We start from the raw sequence: 26760 nt of genomic DNA, 5'->3' as shown, positions 1-26760 counted from the left end.
CAGGTTGAGTGCCCTGTGTTATATAGCAACTTCCCTCTAGTTCACTGAAAACTGTTTAACTATAGAGAAGTGTACAATCTTTTGCACACCCACCAAGAGTTGATATTAGTGAGTGATACCACCTCATAACATTGATAATACTGAGATATTACAAGATATTACTGAACTGCACCTATCAGTACTAGAAGAAAATTCTAAAGGATTCAACACACTCATATCCACACCTGACTGATGACCTTCAGGGGTTGTTGTGATAGGTAGCAGAAGAGGCTATCTGGGGAAGCATTTAGGAAAGAGCAAACGTGGGTGGCACACAATGGCTGGGTATGGGAAAGGTGGTGCCTGAAGGTGAGAGTCTGAACTGTGCCCTGGCCTGCCATGCACTGTATGTTCCTCCTCCAGCAAGTCCTTTATCCCTTGTGAATTTCCTAAATCCCACCTACCCCATTAACTTCCAAGGTGGAAAAGCTCAGCAGGGAACAAGAGCATATTTCTCTAGATCTGAGTCCTTAATTAACCATCCAAAGCATTGGAGATTGAGGCAAGATCCCTCTCTTCGAAAACCTTCTTTATCTCAACCCCCAGCTTTTCAGCCTGACTTGACCAAAAGCCAGAGCTGAAATGTTAAGACACTGGACAGTCGGAGTTCCTGCCCTAAGACCATTAATCAGCTTTACGACCTCAGGCCTGTCAGCCCACTTCTCCAGAGGTGTCCTCATTTATTAAATGAGGGTTTTTTCGTGGGTTTTTTTTTTTTTTTGGATTAGAGGATCCCTGAAGCAGAGCTACTTAAAGTGCCAGGCCAGGGTGAGATAAGGGGCTGATGTCAGAATGTAAATCAGTGCGCTGCTTCTCTCACCCAGACAGTGTTTCTATGAGAAAGAAAAAATCAGCTCACCTCGGCAGAGTGCTTGGAGCTGAAGTTGGCTCACATTCTCTCATCCTGTTAGCAATGGTGTCCGATACTTTGAAAACTGGAAGTTGGTCCAGAGACCACGTTTGGAGTAGCATGGTTTTAAAGCATTTTCTGGGCTTCCCTGGTGTTTCAGACGGTAAAGAATCCGCCTGCAACCCGGAAGACCTGGGTTGGATCCCTGGGTTGGGAAGATCTCCTGGAGGAGGGCATGGCAACCAACTCCAGTATTCTTGCCTGGAAAATCCCCATGGACAGAGGAGCCTGGCAGGTTGAAGTCCATGAGGTCGCAAAGAGTCAGACATGACTGAATGACTTTCACTCAAAGTATTTAAAAGTATTTTCTGGCTTCTGCTCCACTGTTAACCCTCCCCCGAACCCACTGAACCAGCTCTAACTTGAACTGGAAAGTACTTGAAGGAGGCTTTTCTTTTCTTTTTTTAATATTTATTTGTTTTTATTTGTTTATTTGGCCATGTCAGGTCTTAATTGTAGCATGTAGGATCTAGTTCCCTGACCAGGGATGGAACCCAGGCTCCCTGCAATAGGAAAACAGAGTCTTAACCAATGGACCACCAGGTAAGTCCTAAGCCTTTTCTTTTTAAGAACTTTATGAGGCGTGGTTCACTTAGCATACAATTCACCCATTTAAGATGTGGATTTTTTAAGTATATTTAGAATTGTACAACTATCATCAAAATTTTAGAACATTTTCATCACTCCCCAAAGAAACCCTCCACCATTAGCAGTCACTCCCGCTTCCTCAGCCCAACGCAGCCACTAAACTACTTTCCATCTCTACAGATTTGTCTATTTGGAATATTTTAGAATTATAAATGAAATTATATAGTATGTGATCTTTTATCTGGCTTTTATCTCTTTCACTAAGCATAATGTTCTCAAGTCTCTTTCATATTGTGGCATGTATCAGTACTTTATTTATTTTTTAATGCTGAATTATAATCCATGACCTAGCTGTACCACATTTTATTTATCCATTTGTCTGCTGATGGACGTCTGTTTCCTTCCATCTTTTGGTTATTATGAATGTGTGTGTGTGTGCTTAGTCGTGTCTGACTCTTTGAGACCCCATGGACTGTAGCCCACCAGGTGCCTCTCTCCATGGGATTCTCCACGCAAGAATACTGAGAGGGTTGCCATTTCCTCCTCCAAGAGATCTTCCCGATCCAGGGATCAAACCCTCATCTCTTACATCTCTTGCGTTGGCAGATGGATCCTTTACTACTAGTGCCACCTGGGAAGCCTGGTTACTATGAATAATGCTGCTATAAATACGTGTGTACAAGTTATTGTATGAATAAATATTTTCATTTCTTGTATATATACGTAGGAGCAGCATTGCTGGATCATACAGCAGCTCAATTTTTCAGTTTTTGAGAAACTCCCAGAATATGTTCCAAAGTGGCTGAGAGGGTTTTCTGGTTGGGTTTAGGGACATAGAAATCTGCATAACCCTATAAATAAAAGGAGAGGGAGTGTAACCTTTAACAAACTCAGGTTTCACTGAGTTCTTTGTAAATCATCATTCCTAAACTAAGCTGGGAACATGACAGTTCCCAAAGTAATCACTAATATGAGGAAGTTTGTGTATAACTTGGCTTCCTGGATTCCTGACCTTGAAAACCAACCTGCAGAAAATTGAGAAAAGGCACTGTCCACCTTGAGGATGCCTGCAGGGATATCTGAGGATTAGTCTACTAAGACTGGGACTCTCTGTCTTCCACAGCCCAGAGGCCCAGAGAGGGAAACGCGCAGGCTTCTCATTTCCCAGCAAGCAAGGCTTCTGGCTTTCTCTCAATCTTGCAAAGACTAATTAAAAATAAGGACAATATGGTGCTGGAAGATTTCTACTTTCTTATTCTGCTTTGCAGTGGCCATAACCACCTCTATAAATTCTAAGTATATCACCAACTTATTTCAGCAAATCTTTTCCTCTTGCTTTTCTTCCCCCCCTAAGAGAATGGCTTACCCTAAATTCTATGTCACCTTCGCTAGCTCTCTTGGATTAATTTCAGTTTGAGTCAGTTCCTCTCCCTGTTTGATCTTTGCTGATTCATCTCTTGTTCTTTATCATGACTACCCTAAAGTCTTACTTACTCTGGGTCTGGGCTATATTCAGTCATTTCTGGAACAGGGAAGGTATAAATACTCATAGAGTTCCTCTAGTCTGAAACAGTCATTGTTCATAGCTCTAAGGCAGAAAGAAGAAAGGCTCTCAAGAGCTCTCAATATCAAAGCCAGCTCTAACAATCAATATTGGCAATTCGTTTTTGTGATCCATTTGGGTACAAATATATATTAAATTATATTTCATTTTTTGTTATTGATCAGTCATTAAGTCATGTCCCACTCTTTTTGATCCCATAGACTGTAGCACGCCAGGCTTCCCTGTCCTTCACTATCTCTCAGAATTTGCTCAAACTCACGTCCATTGAGTCAGTGACGCCATCCAATCATCTCATCCTTTGTTGCCCCCTTCTCCTCTTGCCCTCAATTTGTCCCAACATCAGGGTATTTTCCAATAAGTCGGCTCTTCTCATCAGGTGGCCAAAGTATTGGAGCTTCAGTTTCAGCATCAGCCTTTCCAATTCAGGGTTGATTTCCTTTAGGATTGACTAGTTCGATCTCCTTGCTGTCCAAGGGACTCTCAAGAGTCTTCTTCAGCACCACAGTTCAAAAGCATCAATTCTTCAGTGCTTAGCCTTCTTTATGGTCCAACTCTCACATCCATACATGACTACTGGAAAAACCATAGCTTTGACTATATGAACTTCATCAGCAAAGTGATATCTCTGCTTTTTAATACACCGTCTAGGCTTGTTATAGCTTTTCTTCCAAGGAGCAAGCATCCTTTAATTTCATGGCTGCAGTCACCATCCACAGTGATTTTGGAACCCAAGAAAATAAAATCTGTCACTGCTTCCACTTTTTCCCTTTCTATTTGCCATGAAGTAATGGGACTGGATGCCATGATCTTAGTCATTACATTTAAGTCATTTGATATCCTATTCTTTTTAAAGTTAGATCAAATTAGCGTTTAGGATACAGATATTTGCTGGGGGTATCAGTTCATCAGAATTCAACCAAGGCACTGTAAAAGACGCCAGAGACCAAGCTTCTCTTATCCTCCTGCTTAGAACTCAGTGAGTTCTTTAGAAGTAAAAAAAAAAAAAATTATCTAATTATTATCCTTTTGTAAAATCTGCTGAAGTATTCTTGTGGAGATTGTTTTTTTTTATCTATGCAAGTTTATGGGGCTTTGCCAGTGGTTCAGAGGTAAAGAATCTGTCTGCAATGCAGGAGACGCAGGTTTGATCTCTGGGTTGGGCAGATCCCCTGGAGGAAATGGCAACCCACTACAGTATTCTTGCCAGGAAAATCCCAGGGACAGAGGAACCTGGCAGGCAGAGTCGAACATGACTGAGCATGAAGGTGCAAATTTATGGCTCAAAGTTACTGGGTTGCTGCCTTCTTTCAAAGTAAATTTCCAATTAAATGTAAATGCTCAGGCAGAAGTTTTCCCAAGCTTCCTCCTCTTCATCTTTTTTTCTCCTCCTTCCTGTTTTTCATGTTCTAAGAGTCTATCCTTTGCTAGACCAATGGTTCCTAAGCACTCTCATCCACTCCTGACCTCCTGGTTCCACTGTATACCCATAATCCATGATGCCTTTCTCCAGCCTGTATGTCTCTTCTGACAGCCAGTCTAGTACATCTGAGTGTTTACGAGAAATTTCCACCTGGATGACATCAAAGCATCCCCAACATCTAAAACTGAACTTGTTATTTTGATAACACTCAAATCTTGTAAATTCTCCTACATTTCCTATTTCGGCAAATATCACCCTTCACCATATTAGCCTTTTACAATTCAGCAAAACTAGACATGCTGACATTGACTCCTTCCTCTCCACTTCCCACAATACAATGAATACTATTCTTTCTGCCCCAGAAAACCCCCTCATTTCTGTTCTCTTCCCCGACCTCTACATTCACACTCTGGATTGTTGTTGTTTGGTTGCTCAGACCAGGTAGGCTGACTGTGTGCTTATGTTCTTGATGTTTGTTGTTTGGTGTCCAACTCTTTGTGACCTCATGGACTGTAGCCCACCAGGCTCCTCTGTCCATGAGATTTCCCAGGCAAGAATACTGGAGTGGGTTGCCATTCCCTTCTCCAGGAGATCTTCCTGACCCAAGGATCAAACCTGCATCTCCTGCACTGGCAGGCAGATTCTTTACCACTGAGCCACTAGGGAAGCCCCTCACACTCTGAATAGATCTTTAGTAATTGCCAAGCCTCCAAGCCTCCTTCCCCTCCATCACTTTTCTGCTGCAGTTTTCTTTCTAAAACATGACCAGGTTATTTTATATGTCAATTATACATCCATAAAAGAGACTTTAGAAAGAGTTAATGGTTCAACACTAGGTTCCTTGGGGTTCTACACATGACTCTTCAAAATCTGGCCCTCCCCTTCTGGGAGAATTCCTAGCACTTCTTGAGCAATAAGAAGGAGCACAGCACAAACGTCAAGAACATAAGCACACAGTCAGCCTACCTGGTCTGAATCCTGGCTCTGAATTTCTTGGTGAGGGCACATTCTTAGCCTGCTTGTGCCTCATTTTCTTCATCTAGAAAATGGGGATCATGGTGGCTACCCTCACATAAATCACAGGGTTGTTTCTATTGCTGAACATCAATAGGAAAAGACATAACTGATATATTCGAAGGACCCAATAAACATTAGAGAAAATGATCACCATCGTTATCCCTCCACGAATAAGGACTTGCTGTCCATGCTCTTTAACATCTCGTTCTTTATGCTGAGAAAGCTTCTCTCTCCCCTCTGCTGGTTCAATACCATAACATTCAAGATCCAGCTCAAACCCACCTCCAATGTTATGTTCTCCCACCTCCCCCGGGAGTTAGTTACTCCTTCCCTCTAATCTCTGTAGCTGTAAGACACCTTTTTGTGGTCACAATTAGCACCGTACTGTGTATATTTTTATATATCTCTTGCAACTTATGTACCGTCTCTTGCAACTCAAGTTTCCTAAGAAAGGGTTAGGGCTGTGTGTAATAATGTGTGCATTCTTCACTATGGCCTTGTACAGGTACCTGATTTAATAGGCATACAACACAGCTTTGCTGAACAAACAGATCCTTTGTTCTCATTTTATGGGACCAAATGGCCTTTACTTTTCAGCATGTTATTTTCTTGAGAGGCTAAGACCATGCCTTTCCCAGCTTTGTGTCCTGGAAGCATCTAGAAGGACACACAGCAGACAGGAGCTGCTCAGAAATGACTGGCTTGGTCCAGAGCCAGTGACACATTCAAATCTTTCCTTTTAGAGTACCTACAAACCTACCTACGAGATTCCTACAGGGCTGGACCAAATAAGGAAAGTGGAATCTTCACCTTCACAAGGAACTGGAGTAAGACCATGAACACTTTATAACTTTAGCTTTTGCAATCAGGTTGATCTTGATCCCCTCCAGGATTTATCAAGCAAAGTGCAAGAGCTCTTTTCTCCCCCCAAATTCTCATAATGTACCAACATAGTGACATGATTGTAAATTTTTATTTCCAGCATGACTTAATTATTGATAGTCAATATCATTCTCTATCAATGATTCAAAAAAAATAGTTCTTTCTATTCTGATAGAATTGCCTTTGACCTGTTGAAGTGGTGAAGGACTAACAGTTGAAAAGCTTCAAGAAAATTTCAGTGAGTGTAATATTTCTCATTCCGACTCACGGGTAGAACACCAGATAGTGATGATTTTCCAAGAGATGCAAGAAATTCTATCCTAGCAAAAGCTTAGGGCTTAGAAAAGGGGGGAAAAAACTGATTTAAAATAATATCTCCTCTATGTAAACTTTGGCATGCAAATAAGCATATAACATGCAGTCAATCTGTTTCACAGTAACAGTAAATTTCTTAAGTAAATCAAGTATTACTCTATTGGTTAATTCTTTTTTGGCACTAGTTAATTTTTAAAGAAAATGTGTTTTTCATTAAAAATGATGTTGATAAATATTTGTTGACGCTAACCTACAGTAAGTATAAAAAGTTGAGTTACAAAATAAGGCCTTATTTAAAAAAATAGAAATATGTAACATTTTAAAATTTAAATATAAGATCTGGATGAACACAGACTAAGAAGACTCCCCTGGTTGTGTAATTATGGGTTTTACAAGTTTCCTTTTTATCGTCTTACCCGTATTTTTCCACAATGAACTTGTATTATAGATATAATAAGTTATCTTAAATCAAAAAGAGTATCTTTTTGTTATAAAACTGGATTTCTTTAAAAATTAAGCTGCTGTCATTTTAAATTTACTTACCAAGAGATTCTCCCCCGCCACTCCTCTGTTGTTAAAAACCACATATCTAAAAACCAAGAAAATAATTTTTGTTATTTTTATGCATGATCTTGACAATATAATATAAAATCGTCTTCCTGGGCCTGTATTAGAGCATTAAAAGGTTCTTAGAAATCTGTTCCAAAGAAACAAGGATGTTTGATAATGTCATTAAATGCACTAAAATACATTTCTAGTTCTCTAAAGTCAACATATGGATTCAAACCAGAAAACTATATATCAAAGTGGTATTAAATTTTCCTACCAAAAGCAGAATCTTTGCAACTTCTTCCTATGTAGATGTGTAGGCCTCCAATAAATAATAAATTCAGAATAAAACAATTCTGAATACAAGTCAAACTTAAATGTTTTTGCTTCAAATTAAAAAATGTCTTCTAACTATTCTATTTGTAACATGAAAATGTTAGTCACTCAGTCATGTCTGACTCTTTGTGACCACATGGACTGTAGCCCGCCAGGCTCCTCTGTCCATGGGATTCTCCAGGCAAGAATACTGGAGTGGGTTGCCAATTCCTCCTCCAGGGGATCTTCCTGACCCAGGGATTGAACCCACATCTCCTGCACTGAAGGCAGATTCTTTACCATCTGATCCACCAGGGAATGAGCATCTATTCCTATCCTGAGAAATAGCTCTTGTCCCCTCAAAGCTCAGCAAATAGAGACTGGAATTTTACCTGCGGTGAAAACATCATGGCAGGTAGAATTGCGAGGGACATGGCACCTGAGCTGGAAGGCTGGGTCCCCACTATGCTACTGCTTGGTGTTCGGCTGACCTGGGGGAGGAAAGAATAGCTCTGTGTCCTACAATCCTGTTTGCCTGTCCTGGGTCAGCGGTCATAAGTGAAGGGCTTTAGAGTAGCACTGGCTGACAGTAACTATACAAAGACCATTAGCTAATTAGTAGCAGTGGTAGTTGCAACATCATGCTACCTTTACGCAGTCATTCTGCACTGACAAACTTTCCATCAACCATAACCCCACATATGTATTTTTGCCATCTTCACACAAAATCCTGACTTGTGTCTGCATGGGTTCTCTTTGGCTTAGTGAATCTATATTCATGTCAATTAAAATTCATTTTCTTTTTGTCTTTCTACTTAATTAATCAATCAAGATTATTTAAGGTTCTAATTTAACCCTGCATCCCTTTTGTCTATTTAAAGCATTTACTATCTTTGTTTTCATGATGTATTTAACACAAAAGAAATAAATACAAAAAGCCTATAATTAAGAATATATAGAACAATTTTGTATGTACTCTAATTGCTTCTTTCAAGGTACTGTTGATCAACGTATGGGTTCTAGCACCAATGAATTGAATATTCACTAATAAATACTCATGACTTGGATGGACTCAGGGGGTTTAGATTTTACTTCAGGATTTTTTGCAAAGAAATTCTTTCTCGCATCTGAAAGGTCAGATAGACAGCTTTATTATGCCCTACTGAAAAAAGAGGCCCTACTAAAAGGCCCTACTAACAGAGTTTTGCCAAGAAAACCCACTGGTCATAGCAAATACCCTCCTCCAACAACACAAAAGAAGACTCTACACACGGACATCACCAGATGGTCAACACCAAAATCAGATTGATTATATTCTTTGCAGCCAAAGATGGAGAAGCTGTATACAGTCAGCAAAAGCAAGACCAGAAGCTGACTGTGGCTCAGATAATGAACTCCTTATTGCCAAATTCACACTTAAATTGAAGAAAGTAGGGAAAACCACTAGACCATTCAGATATGACCTAAATCAAATCCCTTATGACTATACAGAGGAAGTGACAAATAGATTCAGGGGATTCGATCTGATAGAGTGCCTGAAGAACTATGGACGTAGGTTCGTGACATTGGACAGGAAGCAGTGATTAAGACCATCCCCAAGAAAAAGAAATGCAAAAAAGCAAAACCGTTGTCTGAGGAGGCCTTACAAACAGCTATGAAAAGAAGAGAAGCAAAAGGCAGAGGAGAAAAGGAAAGATATACCCATTTGAATGCAGAATTCCAAAGAATAGCAAGGAGAGATAAGAAAGCTTTCCTCAGTGATTAATGCAAAGAAATAGAAGAAAACAATAGAATAGGAAAGACTAGAGATCTCTTCAAGAAAATTAGAGATACCAAGGGAACATTTCATGCAAAGATGGGCACAATAAAGGACAGAAATGGGATGGACCTAACACAAGCAGAAGTTATTAAGAAGAGGTGGCAAGAATACACAGAAGAACTGTACAAAAAAGATCTTCACGACCCAGATAATCACGATGGTGTGATCACTCACCTAGAGCCAGACATCCTGGAATGTGAAGTTAAGTGGGCCTTAGAAAGCATCACTACGAACAAAGCTAGTGGAGGTGATGGAATTCCAGTTGAGCTATTTCAAATCCTAAAAGATGATGCTGTGAAAGTGCTGTACTCAATATGCCAGCAAATTTGGAAAACTCAGCAGTGGCCAAAGGACTAGAAAAGGTCAGTTTTCATTCCAATTCCTAAGAAAGGCAATGCCAAAGAATGCTCAAACTATCACACAATTGCACTCATCTCACATGCTAGCAAAGTTATGCTTAAAATTCTTCAAGCCAGACTTCAACAGTGTGTGAACTGTGAACTTCCAGATGTTCAAGCTGGATTTAGAAAAGGCAGAGGAACCAGAAATCAAATTGCCAACATCCGCTGGATCATCAAAAAAGCAAGAGAGTTTCAGAAAAACATCTACTTCTGCTTTATTGACTCTGCCAAAGCCTTTGACTGTATGGATCACAACAAACTGTGGAAAATTCTGAAAGAGATGGGAATACCAGACCACCTGATCTGCCTCTTGAGAAATCTGTATGCAGGTCAGGAAGCAACAGTTAGAACTGGACACGGAACAACAGACTGGTTCCAAATAGGAAAAGGAGTACATCAAGGCTGTATATTGTCACCCTGCTTATTTAACTTATATGCAGAGTACGTCATGAGAAATGCCAGACCAGATGAAGCAAAAGCTGGAATCAAGATTACTGGGAGAAATATCAATAACATCTGATATGCAGATGACACCACCCTTATGGCAGAAAGTGAAGAACTAAAGAGCCTCTTGATGAAAGTGAAAGAGGAGAGTGAAAAGGTTGGCTTAAAACTCAACATTCAGAAAAGGAAGATCATGGCATCTGGTGTCATCACTTCATGGCAAATAGATGGGGAAAGAATGGAAACAGTGACAGATTTTATTTTGGGGGGCTCCAAAATCAATGCAGATGGTGAATGTAGCCATGAAATTAAGAGATGCTTGCTCCTTCGAAAAAAAGTTATGACCAATCTAGACAGCATATTGAAAAGCAGAGATATTACTTTGTCAACAAAGGTCCGTCTAGTCAAAGTTATGGTTTTTCCAATAGTCATGTATGGATGTGAGAGTTGGACTATAAAGAAAGCTGACTGCCGAAGAATTGGTGCTTTTGAACTGTGGTGTTGGAGAAGACTCTTGAGATTCACTTGGACTGCAAGGAGATCCAGCCAGTCCATTCTAAAGGAAATTAGTCCTAAATATTAATTGGAAGGGCTGATGCTGAAGCTGAAACTCCAGTTCTTTGGCCATATGATGCAAAGAACTGACATTTGAAAAGACTCTGATGTTGGGAAAGATTGAATGTGCGAGGAGAAGGGCACGCCAGAGGATGAGAAGGTTGGATGGCATCACTGACTCAATGGACATGAGTTTGAGTCAACTCCGGGAGTTGGTGATGGATGGGAAGCCTGGCGTGCTGTAGTCCATGGGGTCACAAAGAGTCAGACACGACTGAGCAACTGAACTGAACTGAACTTAAAGAAGACAGATGTTTTAAAATCTCAGAACTCTGATTTGAGAAAAGGCTAGAAATATTAAATTTTATTGACTAGTTAGAGAAAGATTTAAAATATACTACAAAAACATGCAGGAAAGTTAAAGTGCTGCATGGTCAGTTAATCTTTGCTAAGAAAGAATGGCAAGACAGCCACTTGTATTTATTGCATAAGCACCTAAGTAACACAGGAATTGGAGCTAAATTTAATGATGACCTTGAAGCTTTCCGTCATTCAGAAAAGAACCACTTTCAGCATGCAAACACGACTTCAGGATTAAAAATGGCTTCCAAGGTAAGATATCATCATGTGACTGTCCCGAGAGAAGGGGACAGAGCTAGTGAGGGGAAAGAAAGCGATGATCTGCACACTCAGGAAAGAGCAGCCTATGCACCTGGGATTTTCTTCCAAACTGCACACAGAGATGTCTGCACTTTCTTTTAGCCAACTCTGAACAGTGGCTCACAGCTCCAATACCTCTCGCTAGAGGAGAAAATGTACTGACCCCTCCACAGGCCTTTGTTCTTGACCCTGTTCAATCATCTGTATGTACTTCTATAGATTAAGATATGCGTTCACCACAGTATCTACCTCTAGCCTTGGGAATGAGGCAGAGAGATACAGGAGGATAGACAGGGCAGCTTTGGAGGCAGGAAGCCTGAAGGCTTCCACATGGCTCCCTTCTCCCATCCAACTGGTGACAATCAGTTAGCTGCTCTCGTTTAACCCCTTTTCTGCCTTCACCATCATCAGGGGACACTTTAGCAAAATGAAAAGAACTGGTTGAAATACAACTACTCTTCCTAAGACATTTGATAGGCCCCTCTTAACTTTATAACTGCTCTATCCAAATTATTTTCACAATTTCTCCCAAACTATTTATCTATTTATTTTTTAAGTTTTATTTATTTGACTTTACCAGGTCTTAGTTGCAACATGCAGGATCCATTCAAACTCTTAGATGTGGCATCTGGGATCAAGTTCCCTGACCAGGGTTCAAACCCAAGCCCCCTGCATTGGGAGTATGGAGTCTTAGCCACTGTATCACAAGAGAAGTTCCCTCCCAAGTAATTTTAAAGGGTATGTATATGAGGGAAATTGTTCTGTAAAACTTATTTTTCCTGTGCATTTTAACTATTTAAATTTTCTTCTTAAAACAGGTAAAATACAAATAAAGAGGAGACACTAAATAAATAAAATCTGGAATTGAGAATTTTCTATGACAACAGACCACATTAACTAGGAAAGCTCTTAATGAAGGTTAAGTAAGAGGCAGAGAGCTACCCTCAAGGCAGGATTTCTCAACATTGGGCACTATGGGCATTTTGGATCAAGTACTTCTTTGTAGAAGGGCTATTGAGAACCACTTGGTTGAGAACCACTGTTACAAAGAAATGAGTCAGATAGCCTTGAATCTGCTCAAGCCCAGTGATCCACAAGAACAAAGGAATTTTTATCATACAACTTTATTTTTCAGTTCTAAGATTCCACGAGTCTTTGAGTCTATGAATGAACAGAATAATCAGCAAAGTCTGGAGTGAGAAGAATATTCAGGGATCAGTATTTTGATTTCAGATAATAACAACAGATTATTCTAGGCATTTTACATGAGTATTAATATTGGAATGACTCATTCATTCGAAAATTTATTGAACAGACTAGTTACTGGGTTAAAGATTCAGTTCGTGCTTGTAGGAGAAAAACAAAATAAAAATATAAGGTTCCTGGCCTCAAGAAGAAAAAGTGAAAATATTAGCTGCTCAGTCGTGTCCAACTCTTTGTGACCCCAAGGACTGTAGCCCTCCAGGCTCCTCTATCCATGGTATTCTCTAGGCAAGAATACTGGAGTGGGTTGCCATTCCCTTCTCTAGGGGATCTTCCCGACCTAGAGATCAGGAAGACCAAGTCTCCTGCATCACATGCAGATTCTTAACCATCTGAGCCACCATGTAGGAATGTATAAAAGTTTCTAAGGGATGAGAAAATAGACCATGTTAGGCTAATGATACTAGGCTAACGATAGAAACTAAAGAAAATTAAAAAAAATAATAAGTTAGGATCAAAATAGGCTTAGGGTGCAGATTGCCAGGCTAAGGAAAAATGACAAGGAAGTTCTGCTTCCAGAAATGTCATGGTAGATCCTGCAAGGCCAGCCCTTCCATAGAGTAATAACTAAATGCTTGATGAATTATAAAGGCAATGGAGAACACCCAAAGCAGGCAGAAACTAAATGGGACTTGACACTTGGAAGAAAAAAAATGGCATTGGGTAAGTCTCCTTTCACAGCTTTTTGCCTGAGGGGAGGCACCAGCTGGTATTATCCAGTAATAGATAAAGGTCAAATAAAAATGTTCAGTCTCATGGGCTTGAAAAATCAGAAAACAGAATTTGCTGCAACTATAAGAGAAAATGAGGGGAGAAACCTCAGAAAAGAGAGAGATACAGAGGCAGAGGCCTAAATTCTGGATAAAGACACTGGGTGCAAAGCTCTGACTGAGTTTTCTGCGCCATGGGCCCCAAGCAGTCCAGTTAAGGATGAAAACCTGAACAGAGACCTCAGCTGCTGTCTGCTGCAGATGGGACAGAGTTTGAAGTTTGAATTTACTCAAATTATCTGCCTGAAAAACAAAAATTAGTCATTAGAAAATGTATAGAAACTCTTTAGAAATACATAACAGAATCCAGAGTCTCTACAATGGATCATTCAAATTGTTCAGAACAAAATCCACAATTACTATACTGTGAAGAAACAGAAAAATGTGGCCCAACTCAAGAGATAAGATAATCAATGTAACTGAAGCTGAGACAGTCCAAGGTGTTAGAATGAATAGGCGTGGATTTCAAGCCGCTTTTATAACTGTCCTCAAGGACATAGATGAAAATTAGCTTGTAATGAATTTTCCAGAACAATAAAACCTATCAAAAATGGAAAGCCTAGGTTAAAAAAATACAATACTGAAATAAAAAATATTCACTGGATTTGCAAATTGCAGTTCCAATCTCAAGATGAGAGAGGAAAAAAAAAGATTGGAAAAAAATGAATAAAATTTCATTGATTTGGGGGACATTATCAAAAGATCAAACATGCCTGTAATTTTGGATCCAGAAGGAGAGGAGAGAATAGGACAGAAAATATATTTAAAGAAATAATGGCCAAAATTTTGACAATTTTGATTTTAAAAGACACAATTCATAGACTCAAAAAGAGAGAGAAAAGCGACAGGGGAAGGAGGGAATCAAAAATCATACAACAGTAAAATATTAAACAGTAATACAGTAAACTTGATATCTAGCATATCTATAAAGACATTTAATGTGATTGGACTTAAAAGCTTTAATTAAAAGGCAGATGTTGTCAGACTGGATAAAAACCTTCAAGACCCAACTATATGCTATCTACAAGCAAGGCACTGAAAATAAACATAGATACTTTGAAAGTTAAAGTATAAAAAAAGATATATCACATAAATAAAAGCCTAAGTAGGACAGAGTGGATACAGTAATATCAGATAGATGTCACAACCAGAGACAAAGAAAGACATTTCATAATGATGTAAGAGTTCATTCACAGGAAGATTAACAATCATAAATGTACATGTGACTCATAACAGAGGTTCCAAATACATGACCTAAAAATTGATAGAATTAAATGGAGAAATAGAAAATCCACAATCATAGTTGATTCTAACATCCTCACATCAGCAAGACAAAAAAATTAGTAAAGATATAAAGTATATGAATAACATTAACAACTATCTTAGCCTAATTCACATTTGTATAACCTAATCAACTATCATAACCTGATTTACAATTGTATAACACTACATCCAACAGTGTAATACATTCTTATTAAAAAATGATAATACCTGAATATTTCCAACCTCACTAAGATCAGAAGGACATCAAGACAGATAAATATAATTCATATACTTTCTTCTAGAATATGAAGCATCAGAAATCAAACACATAATTAACGAGAATATATTACTGACCACATTAATGCCCAGCTCCTGATTATCACACGGTAATGGAGAACAGCGAAAGTTAATTCATAAATCATGAGCCTCATTCTCTCATTCTCTTGTTTCAACTCTTTCCCTATAAAATCTATTCTCTGAGTAGGAAACATGACTTATTTGCCTGTTGTGTCTACAGTTTCCTGATAAAATTGAGTCCTGTGATATTACAGGTCTATAAGCAAAAATCATGAGACTTGAGGAGCTAATTGTTCCCAAGTTGGGAGCCTGAGATATCCAAGGATGTGAAAATGTAGTAAAGGAGAGTTTTCAAAAATGACCAAGATTTCAAACAGCCTAACAGAAGTCAGTTGGTGATGGAACAGGGAAACCTGGCGAGCTGCAGTCCATGGGGTCGCAAAGAGTCAGACACGACTGAGTGACTGAACTGAACTGAACAGAAGTCGTGTATTTTTCTGCAGCAAGGCTGCACAGTGGAAACTTAACCCTGTCACACTGTTTAATTTTGGTGAAATTACTAACACTATAGTTCTGTTTTTGGTTGGTAAAATGGGGTTAGTAATATATATCTTGGAATTGAGTTCATATTAAATAAAATAACTTGTATATGGCACCTATTATGTGGCAGGCACTCAACAAAGCTAAATTTAATTATGGTAAACAAAAATAGCAATTCTAATTATTTTGTGCTGATCACAAGCTCTAAGTGTCCTCGTGAATTTAAAACAAAAAGAGACCAACAAGATAACATTTAACTAAATGCAATTTATTAGGCTAAATATTTCAAAACCAGGGCCACAAGGGGAAAACGTCAGTTATCTTTGATGTGAGGAAGCTGAAAACCTTATTATACCATTAGTGTCAAGAGTTCTTTTTCAACAATCTCTGAAAATGTCTTATTGGAATCTTTTTTCCCCATTAGTGCTCCCATTTTCCCTAACATTTACTCAGTTGTTTTCTGACATTCTCATATTTTATCTTACTAATTTGAATTCTAGCTGGGTCTCTTTGGTATTTCTGTTAACTTAAGACCCAGTTGAACTAACTTACAGAAAATCCTATTTAAGAACAAAAGAGTTCTACATTAATAATAATAATATTTTAATAAAAAATAAAATAAATAATAATAATGAACTAACAGGAATTACTCTACGTCACAGCCCGCTGCTGGCAACTTTATCTCCCCAAACCAAGTCAGAGACATGTATGTGTTCTAGGACGTAGATTCCAATGGCTGCTCCACCTTAGCCAGGTCTCACCTTCCTTCTCCCTGTTCTGCCCACTGCCTGGCCAGGCACACTGCTGTCTCTGGGCCCTCCTAGGATGGTTTCTCAGCTGGTAATAGGGCCAAGGAAGTAAGTACCTCATTTCCATCTGAACAGACTAAAAGAATGATGCTCCTTGGCCAGACTAAAAGAATGTGAGGCATGTGGCATCTTAATTCCCTGACCAGCGATGGAACCCACGCTCAATGCCCTTTGCATTGGAAGCTCAGAGTCTTAATTAACCACTTGATCGCCAGGGAAGTCCGAGGGTCTTTTCTGAGGGTCTTTTCTAAGCCAGACCATGGCCTGCTTCACTTCTTTAACTTTCCTAGCTTAATACTTTAACAAATGTTCATCATGGGCCAAGGTTCTTCATACACATTACATGCAATCCTTATACCCCTATGAAGCATAGGTGTCTTTACAGATGAGAAAATTGAGGCACAGATTAACTAAATAATTCGTCCATGGAAACATGGGTAGTATGTGACAAGGCTGGATTCTGAATGCAGGCAGATTTGACTTGGTGATCCACTTAAATAACTCACTATGTTGCCCCATGCTATCTAAACTAGTAACATTGAAGTCTCTTTTTCCAAAAAGATGGGTGCTCTGAACACAGAGTACCCTTTGAGTGCATGTCAGCTCTGATAAAAAGAGCTTTGTCCCTGAAAGTTTGTTAATTAAGGTATCATTTTATAGTGGAACATCTAACAGCAAGTTCCCTAGAGAACAGGATCACTTGTTGGCATCCACCATATCCTTTCCCAGAAATGCCATTAAATAAGCTACGTACCTCATTCAGTGCTTTCTAACATTTAGCATTATCTCATCTAGCCAGTCTCATGAATAATCAACTGACTCATTTTCAAAACTTCAAAAATGAAATTATTTTAACAAAAAATCATAAACATACTTTCAGATAAAAAACATTCTGATGTTAATTTAAAATGATGTCTTATCTAAGATACTGCTTTTAGATTGTTGTTCAGTCACTAAGCTGTGTCCAACTCTTACAACCCCATGGACTGCAGCATGCCAGGCTTCCCTGTCCTTCACCATCTCCTTGAATTTGCTCAAAACTCAAAAGCTCAAAACCATGAGTTTGTGCAAACTCATGTTCATTGAGTTGGTGATGCCATCTAATCATCTCATGCTCTGTCATTCTCTTGGCTGAAATCCTTTCCAGTATCAGGGTATTTTCCAATGAGTTGGCTCTCTGCAGCAGGTGGCCAAAGTACTGGAGCTTCAGCTTCAGCGTCAGTCCTTCCAATGAATAATCAGGGTTGATTCCCTTTAGGATTGACTGGTTTGATTTCCTTGCAGTCCAAGGGACTCTCAAGAGTCTTCGCCAGCACCACAGTTCAAAAGCACCAATTCTTTGGCATTCAGCCTTCTTTATGGTCCAATTCTCACATTCGTACCTGAGTACTGGAAAAACCATAGCTTTGACTAGTAGTCAAAGCTCATCCTTTCGTTTTTGTGCCTGATTTTCAATAGTTCATTCTCCTCCTTCCTCCCTCAGGAAGAGTCTTCCAACAGCCCTCCACTGTGCTCTTAATGCTTCAGGAAAAGCTAACCATCTAGCCTCCGCTGGTACTACTTCCTCTACATAAAAAAATGTGCAAGCCCAAACTCCAAACTGGAAAGTGAAGGAGCATTTACAATTAGTCAAATTTTAACCTCTTGAAAATCATCTCCCACTTTAACGGAAAGGAGAATAAAGGAGTAGCTCTTAGGCTAAAACAATCTACAGTAGCAAATAGAGAAAATTAAAAAGACAGAGAAAATACAAAAAGTGATAAAAGGAGACAACAGATATTAGGTTGATGTATCTGTATTAGCAACTATGTGGTGTTATCAAGAAATTTTGAGTTCTCTGCATGTGATGTGTATTTATTCTTCCTGAAACATTTGTAGCCCTAAGAGTTACAATAATGGTAAGTTTTAAACTAGGAAACATAAATATCTCTAATTTTCTTCTTTCCCATAGGTAAAAGAGTTATTGATGGTCAAAGGTTGACACTGGAATTGTCTGTATTTCTGCATTACTTTCATGTTGAAAAGACATTTGCTGAAGCATTTTGATCCACTTGACCTTTACTTCTTTGTCAACTTCATACACCTATTAAACATCTTAAAATTTAAAAAATAAATCATCGCCCACTTTAAATATCTCAGAAAGATAAATGATGGACACTGGCATCCTTGCTCCCAATAGTGGGCTCTGCTGTGAAGGACAGGAGATATCAGTCCTATCAAACCACAGAAGAAATCAGTGCTTTCTGTATTTTTTTAATGTTCTTTAAAAAATTTTTTTTGTTTTAATTTCTTTCTTTTTGGCTGTGCTGGGTCTTCGTTGCTGCGGGGGCGGGCGGGCTTTTCTCAAGTTGCAGTGAGCTGGTGTGTTAGGTGTTCACTTGTGTCCGACTCTTTGCAACCCCCTGGACTATGGCCCGCCAGTCTCCTCTGTCCATGGAATTCTCCAGGCAAGAATGTTGGAGTGGGTAGCCATTATCTTCTCCAGGGGATCTTCTAGATCCAGGCTTTTGAATTCAGGTCGCCTGAATTTTAGTCAGATTCTTTACCACCATGGAAGCAGTGAGCTGGGGCTACTCTCTATTTGCACCATGAGGGCTCCTCATTGCTGTGGTTTCTCTTGTTCTCACAGGCTCTAGGGCACACTGGCTTCAGTAGCTGCGGTGCAAGGGCTTAGTTGTTCCACAGCATGTGGGATCTTCCTGGCTCAGGGATTGAACCCGGGTCTCCTGCATTGGCAGGAGGATTCTTTACAACTAAGATACCAGGGAAGCCCCTGTGAGTATTTTTTAAGTGTGTCAAGAAGGAAATTTTTTGAAACATAAGCCTGCAATCTTGACTAATTCCTCAATTGATCCTTTTGTCCTCTTCTGCTGTTTCTCTCTTTTCTCTGTCAAAATTTAACTGTGTGATCCAGGAATTCCCTGGCAGTACAGGGGTTAGGACTCCACACTTACCATTGCAGGGGACCCAGGTTCAATCCCTGGTCAGGGAACTAGGCTACTGTAAGCCGTTCAGCCAAATAAACAAACAAATGTGTGACTCACTCTTGCTCTTGTTTCCTGAGGCCTTTTTTGCCCAGCAGCGGGACTTCCTTCCTCCTGCCCTGCTACATATTCTCAGATTGTCCTTTATCCACCCTCATTCTCCTGGCCCTTTCAGTTGCATCCAACCATGCTGACCTATTTCTTCCCTCTATAAAGTGTCTCGCTTGCTTCCTGGCAGTACAGAATCCTGGCCCTTGCAACGCTCTGATCAGTCAGTGCTGGAGACTGTCCGGGATCTCTCAATGTCCACCCTCCCCTTCTTCCTCAGTAACAGAGTCCCCCAGTTTCCTCTGGGTACATAGCTGCTCCAAATAAAAATTTTACTCTCAAACATCCTTTCCAGCTAAGAAAGAGCAGACCCATGTGAGGAAAGCAAAACTAACAAGCACATTTGTTGCAAAGCATCCTTAAAAAAATATGGTGCCTTCTCTAGTCTCCGTTTTTCCTTCTTCTTGGGGGTTGGAATGCAGATGTGACAGCTGGAGCTGAAGCAGCCATAAGTTATGAAGTGACATGAGAAAAGAAACTTACTTTTTTCCAAAAAGTATTTATTTATTTATTTAAAGTATTTATTTATTCGACTGTATTTATTTATTTATTATTTATTAATTATTATTATTATTATTAAAATAAAGTATTTATTTATTTATTCTTGGTTGCAGCATGTGGGATCTAGTTCCCTGGCCAGGGATTGAACCTGGGCCCCCTGCTTGGGAGCGAAGAGTCTTAGCCACTGGACCACCAGGAAAGTCCCAAAACTTGCTCTTCTGATGCTACAGAAACTCAGTCCACCTTCTTGGATTTTCACATGAGAGAGAAGTAAACCTGTACCTTGTTTAAGTCACTGTTAGTCTGAGTTTTCTGTCACTTGAAGCCAATCCTGGTCCTCTCTAATGAATTTCTTCTTTATTACTGAATATTCTCTGTCAGTTCCACTAGACAGTGTTTATGCTCTTTGGGAACAGAGGTTCGGATACTGTACTTGATTATGCCAAAATACTTAATAACTGACCTAGATGCCAATGAACTTATTATTACACAATTCTAGACAGGTCACTCTTTTTAAATATTAGTTGGGGGTGGCATAAAATAGATGAATGGTCTCAATAGAAGATGATTAAGATGCTCTTAGAGTTACCATTTTTCTCTCTGACCTTACTTGAACTAGTATACAGTATAGTGTTTGTTTTAATCATGTCTGACTCTTTGAGACCCCATGGACTATAGCCCACTAGGCTCCTCTGTCCATGGGATTTTCCCAGCAACAATACTGGAGTAGGTTGCCCTTTTCTCCTCCTGGGGCTCTTCCCAACCCAGGGATCGAACCGAGTGTCCTATGTCTCCTGCATTGGCAGGCAGATTCTTTACCGCTGAGCCACTGGGGAAGTGTTGGAACTTAATTCAGAGAATAGGAAAAAGATTTAAGAAAACAGGATATTATCCTTGTATACAAAATAATACCTCTTAGGCTGTGTTATTGAATAGAATTTCTTTTTAAAGAAATCTTAGAGAAATGAATAAGATTTCCAGCTACTTTATCAATTATATGGGTATAACTTATTACAGGGAATAATTTTTTCTCCAGTACTCTGGTTTCTGTGAGGGCTTCTCTCTAAATACACTCTTGGCCTCCTGGTCGTCTTGCTTTATTTGCTCTCTGGGAGCTGAAGGACTTTTCTAATTAATACAATTTGGAAGAATGACTGGAGTTGTCTGACTTGCAAATTCTCTTCTCCTCCCAGAGGCAAGTTAATTCAGCAAGTACATGGTGCACTCTGCCAGTGAAGGTAGGCCAAGCATTCCCCATTCAGTTTCATTTACCTTTGCCCTCCTCTGCTCACCATTACCTTAAGTGACCCTCAGCTTACTTTCCTTTCATTATTAATTTTGAATTACTGGACTTTAACAGAAAAGTTCTGCCTCTTTGTTTGGGGTACAGGAAAAGACATCTACTTAAGAGTAACAGTAAATTTTTAGGTTTCAGTTGTCCACATGAGAGGAGTTAGGTTGTCTCTAAATCATATCTCACCAGTGAAACGCCAATGATTCCCTGTTGACCTGACAGAATGCACAACCCTCCCTATAAACTTGAACTTTCCGTAAGATAGTAACTGAGGCTTGAAGGCACATGCATCATCCTGATACTGGGGGTACTCATGCAACTCTATTGTATAAGAAACATTATCATAATGTACAAGCATTCCTGTGAGGAAACTAGATGTTTCTCAAGAAGCAGGTTTGCTTGTACTTGCTCTTTAAACTATTAAAAAAAACTGTTCTACTCTTATCAGGGAATAGAAAGTTCACAAAGGAAGATAAACATATCTACAGATCTGCTTTGTTCAAGGCATGAAACCACCTGCTACAACCTAATTCGTTTCAGCTCTGCAAGTGGCAGTTCCAACATTTGAACCCAGACCTGTCTTTAAAGCCCACGCACTTCCCCCACATTACACACCTTTCCCCAGGCTCTGTTATCTGCTTCATCCCGTGCAAGGGATCATCAGTGACTTAGATCTGTTTTGCAGCCTAAGGACTCAGTCTAGACTTGTACCAAAGTACAGGACCCTTTTTTTTTTTTTTTTTAATGTCAGTGGCACTGAAACCACCTGACTGTCTCCAATAGACTGCAAACATACTTAATAGGAGGTGGAGTCTAAATTCTTACCTGCTGACTTAAGGCTGACCACATGACTTGTTTTGACTACAATCTGGCAGAAACAATATTGTGAGCATGCTTAAACTGTAGTGTTGGTTGCTCAGTCATGTCTGACTCTTTGTGACCCCATGGACTATAGCCCGCCAGGCTCCTCTGTCCATAGAATTCTCCAGACAAGAATACTGCAGTGGGTTACCATTCCCTTCTGCAGGGGATCTTTCTGATTCAGGGATTGAACCTGGGTCTCCTGCACTGCAGGCAGATTCTTCACTGTCTGAGCCACCACCAGGGAATGGGCCTGAAGAAGACTTGCAGCTGTCACTTTAGATTCTTTAAAAAAATTTTTTAGATTTTATTTATTTATTTATTTTGGCTGTGCTGGGTCTTCATTACTGTGCATGGGCTTTCTCTAGTTGTGGTGAGCGGGGACTACTCTTCACTGTGGTTTGCAGGCTTTTCATTGCTGTGGCTTCTCTTTATTGCAGAGCACAGGCTCTTGAGCAAGGGCTCAGTAGCTGTAGTGCACAGGCTTAGTTGCCCTACAGCATGTGGGATCTTCTTTTAACCTATGTTCCCTGCATTGGCATGCAGATTCTTAATCACTGGACCACCAGGGAGGTCTGACTTTTGGACTCTTGGGACCCTCTGCCACCCAGTGAACACTGGTGAGCCTGATAGAGGGTGAAAGATCACGTGGAGCTGACACGAGCCATTGCTGCAGATGACTCCCAAGCCAAGAGTTGCCCTGGCTGCTGACCACAAATGCATGAATTATTCCATCCAAGGCAAAAAGAACCACCCAACTGAGCTCAGCCCAAACTGTTGACGCACAGAATTGTGAGCAGAAATGCTGCTGTTTTTAACTACTATGTTTGGAGATAATTTGTTATATAACAAAAAAAAAGAGGGAAAGAAGGAAGCAGGGAAATTTAGGGGATTACTTAATCCATGAAAGAAATAAGAAGTATTTCAGAAACAAACATGTAGACGCAGTGAAGCCTCATTTAAAATGAATTAAGTGAAAAATAAAAGAAATCATTCATGGGTACCTGTATCCTAGTTCTTCACTGAGGTGGATCATATGAAGGATATAGGATTCCTTGCTTGTTCCAGTGAGGCCAGGCAACAATAAGACAGTAGGTCGGGTGCTGGCGTCCATATAATGCTTACTGTTATCATTATCAAACCAGTCCAGGGAGATCTGTCCTCCATCTGCAGTTTTAATAAGTTCACTGAAAGAAATAATACAAAAGATATACTCCTTTAGTGTTTCAAGTCATCGTTGGTTTTTTTTTTTTTTTTTGGCCACACCACATGGCATGTGGGATCTTAGTTCCCTGACCAGGGATCAATCAAACCCACAACCCCTGCATTGGAAGGGCAGAGTCTTAAACACTGGACAACCAGGGAAGTCCCGCAAGTCATGATTTAGTGTTACTTCTTAATTCTGTATATATACCTGACGTTATTTAGTCATCTTAAAATAACTTTTTTCTGCACCAACACACACGTCACTTTCTTCCATTGCATGGATGTCACAAAATTAGTACAATAAGTATTTTCAGCAAGATCAGTAAAAGGTAGTATACAAAAATGAACTTCAAACTACGTCACATACTTATTTTAACCATTTCCTCATTACTCTGAAATACCCAGCATTGAACCCCTATTTGATTGAGGTCATCCAAATAATTCAACAGGGAAATGATGAGTAAGTAAACTGGCGATCTGGTCACTGCTCTTGCTGTCTTCACTCTATAATGGAGTCTCCTCATAGTGCATATTACAAAATTGGCTTCTTAAAGGTGTCAAAGTACTTCTCACACCGTATCTACAACCTTGAAGAATTTTCCCAAATAAATAGTGCAAGTTCCAGACAACAAAAGAAATTCCAGAAAGGAATAGATGACTCAGGAAAATTAATAATAAGCACCGTTTAAATCTCCTGGTTACTGATATATTCTGGACCACATCTTTTAACACCTTAAGGACATTATCATTGAAACCCATTTGCTTATCAATATGATAAGCATTTTACTGGGGTCCATCACAGAAAGTCCAAATTAACTAGCATCCATCTCACCCCCACCACCAGTTCAATGTACATCATTAAAGAATCTAGGTTCTCAGAGCCAGATGCAGGGCAAATTGGGAAAAGAGTAAGTCCCAAGCACCTCTGTCATCTTAGAAATAAACCGTTTACACCAGAGCACCTCCCCAACACAGTGATGAAAGGTGACACGTGAGTATCTTCCTGCGGTTGCGCGTGTGTGGCACACGTACCTTCCACCTTCATCCCTCCTTGCTCTTCTATATACTTCCTAAGCCAGAGGTTCTACGAACCAAACACTGAAAGTATGCAAAACACTGTGACTTTGAAGAAATGACTGAAAAATGGAAATTTACATACTTCCTGTACTGCACCAGGGGCTTGGAAGTGATGAAAGGTCTCAGCAGCGTCTGTCCTCGACTCTCCCAGCACCAGACGGTCGGGTAGTAGGTTTCTGTCACCACGGGACAGTGGTCCTGAAGGAAGCGGCTGAAACTCTCACCCCCCGTCACTAACTGGGGCTTCTGTGGAGAGAGCCAGTATCAGTGAAGGGCCCAGAACAGAGCAAAGTTTCTGCCAACCGTAAACCAGTAACAAGCGCAGACTAGTCCCCCAGCGCGCGAGACCCGTCTGATTAATATCCTTCTTGAAAGCCTGATGCAAGTTCTTCAAACACAACGAACCTAAGAGCGGTTTATTAAACGTCTCTAGGTAAAGGCGAGAGTTGACGCCCGGGAGTCACCCTGAAAAATGTTAAGAGAGCATCTCAGGGGCAGCTCCGCCGGGTTAGCTAAAGGTGACCGGGCAGCGCCACCCGCGCCGAGGTCAGCAGGGTCCCGCGCTCTCGGAGGGCATCCATCAGATGCCGGGGAAAGGGGCCCCCCGGATGGCCCCGGCCATTCGCCCTTGGCTTGCCAGCGGCACCTCCGGCTTCGCCTGCTGTTGTCACTCCCGTCAAAGCTGCCCGCGGCCCTGTGCCAAGGCGCCCGCGCCATCCCCCGGCTCACCTTGGCAATGCTGCTCAGGTAGTAGCAGGCGTAAGCGACGCTGAAGCCCAGGATCAGGGAGAAGCCCACGCCTGAACCGAAGAAACCCACCCGGACTTGATGCTCCAAGTAGTGCGAGAGCTCCCGGGAGAGCATCCGCAAGTCCATGGCTAGGCGCTGCATGGCGCGGGGACCGCGGGCGAGCGGGTCTTGGGGCTGGAGGCCGGCTAGACGGCAAAAGCGGGCGCGGCGCGGCCTCGGACCTTCCACCCGAGCGGCTCCAGCCCGGCTAAGCGCGGCTTCCGCCAGCCGGCGCGGTCGATCAGCCTGCGGAGGCGTAGCCCGGCCCCCCGGCCGCCGCCGGCTCCGCCCCGGTTTCCCCCGGGCCGCCCACACCGCCTGCCACTCAGGAAGCTTCCAGAGGCGCGGTGCCAAGCTGGGCCACCGCTAGGGCGGAGGAGGCGTCTCCGGACCAAGTCGCCGTCAGCCCGAGCGAACCCCCGGAGTGGGGGGTGGGAGTGAGAGTGGGGGTGGGAGAGCGAAGATGGAAATGGGCCTGGAAGCGTGCTGTCAGGTTCTGGGGTAGTGGCACCTGCCCCGGTGACCTTGACCGATTCTGCCAGGGTCCTGGTTAATCCTGTATGTAATAAACTAGCAGGTTTAGGGTACCGGGGAAGGATACCCTGGACTTAAAAGATTTGCGGAGTTCATGCATGTTGGGAGAATGCCCTACATAGTGAAAAAAAATCCTACATCCCCCGAGGAAGCTGTGTTGCCTCCCGAAAACTATCAAAACAGAAAAAATACTCTATAAACAGTCAACGGTGAGGGCACTCCTACTGACTTTAAATCTCCCTGAATCCTTTAAGTAGCTGAGTATGCCTTAAATGAGAAGTGGTTCCTGAAAATAAATGAGATCAAGAGTAGGAACTGGGATTCAACATTTTTAAAAGCTTATTTGTGGTTCTTTAACGTTTTCAACTTATAGACACATGGAAATTGAGAGTTACCTAAAGTACAGAGGAGAAACCATTTTATGAAGTAGCCCCTGCTAGGCTTATTTATGGCAACATGACTAAAGCCAGGAGCTGCTCACATGCATCTGAAGGGATTAGAAGATTTAACAATCCATTGTTATGAGCTCCTTGCACCAAAAGGTACCAAGAGTGCAAAGGGAAAAAGGCAAGGGCTGTGTAGACTATGACAGATTTCACAGAATTGTAAATTAATGGTATAAACAAGTGATAGGGAAATGGAGTGGGCAAGAGTGAGCAGTTTATGTTGTTTGGCTATGGTTTGGTCTTTGCAACTTGATGGTTGCCATTACTCAGAATAATTATTATCTTCACTGAGCCTGTGTTGTTTTTTAGTCTGTAGAACAGTAATTTTTGCCTTACAGAGTTATTCAGTTCAGTTCAGTCACTCAGTCGTGCAGCACACCAGGCCTCCCTGTCCATCACCAACTCCCGGAGTTCACTCAGACTCATGTCCATCGAGTCAGTGATGCCATCCAGCCATCTCATCCTCTGTCCTCCCCTTCTCCTCCTGCTCCCAATCCCTCCCAGCATCAGAGTCTTTTCCAGTGAGTCAACTCTTCGCAT

General features: G+C 41.0%; 1 protein-coding gene and 1 long non-coding RNA gene across 2 annotated transcripts in view; one reads left to right on the top strand and one right to left on the bottom strand.

Annotated features, from left to right (window-relative positions):
• ABHD3 (abhydrolase domain containing 3, phospholipase) overlaps positions 1 to 25479 on the bottom strand; it is a 49801-nt gene extending 24322 nt beyond the window's left edge. The window contains exons 1-4 of the mRNA XM_070778852.1: positions 25181 to 25479; positions 24534 to 24697; positions 23173 to 23355; positions 7279 to 7324 (exon numbers count right to left, since the gene is read on the bottom strand). Of these exons, the coding sequence (XP_070634953.1) occupies positions 7279 to 7324; positions 23173 to 23355; positions 24534 to 24697; positions 25181 to 25342 (555 nt within the window). The 5' untranslated portion in view covers positions 25343 to 25479. The remainder of the gene's footprint in view (positions 1 to 7278; positions 7325 to 23172; positions 23356 to 24533; positions 24698 to 25180) is intronic.
• On the top strand, positions 7305 to 20304 carry LOC139179432 (uncharacterized). Its single transcript, XR_011563815.1, has 2 exons — positions 7305 to 12216; positions 20127 to 20304. It is a non-coding gene; the product is annotated as an uncharacterized lncRNA (long non-coding RNA).
• Positions 25480 to 26760: the final 1281 nt, after the last annotated feature.

This window comes from Bos indicus, chromosome 24 (assembly GCF_029378745.1).
Source record: "Bos indicus isolate NIAB-ARS_2022 breed Sahiwal x Tharparkar chromosome 24, NIAB-ARS_B.indTharparkar_mat_pri_1.0, whole genome shotgun sequence".
Classification (NCBI taxonomy): Eukaryota; Metazoa; Chordata; class Mammalia; order Artiodactyla; family Bovidae; genus Bos; species Bos indicus.
This window is presented reverse-complemented; position numbering and strand designations above follow the sequence as displayed.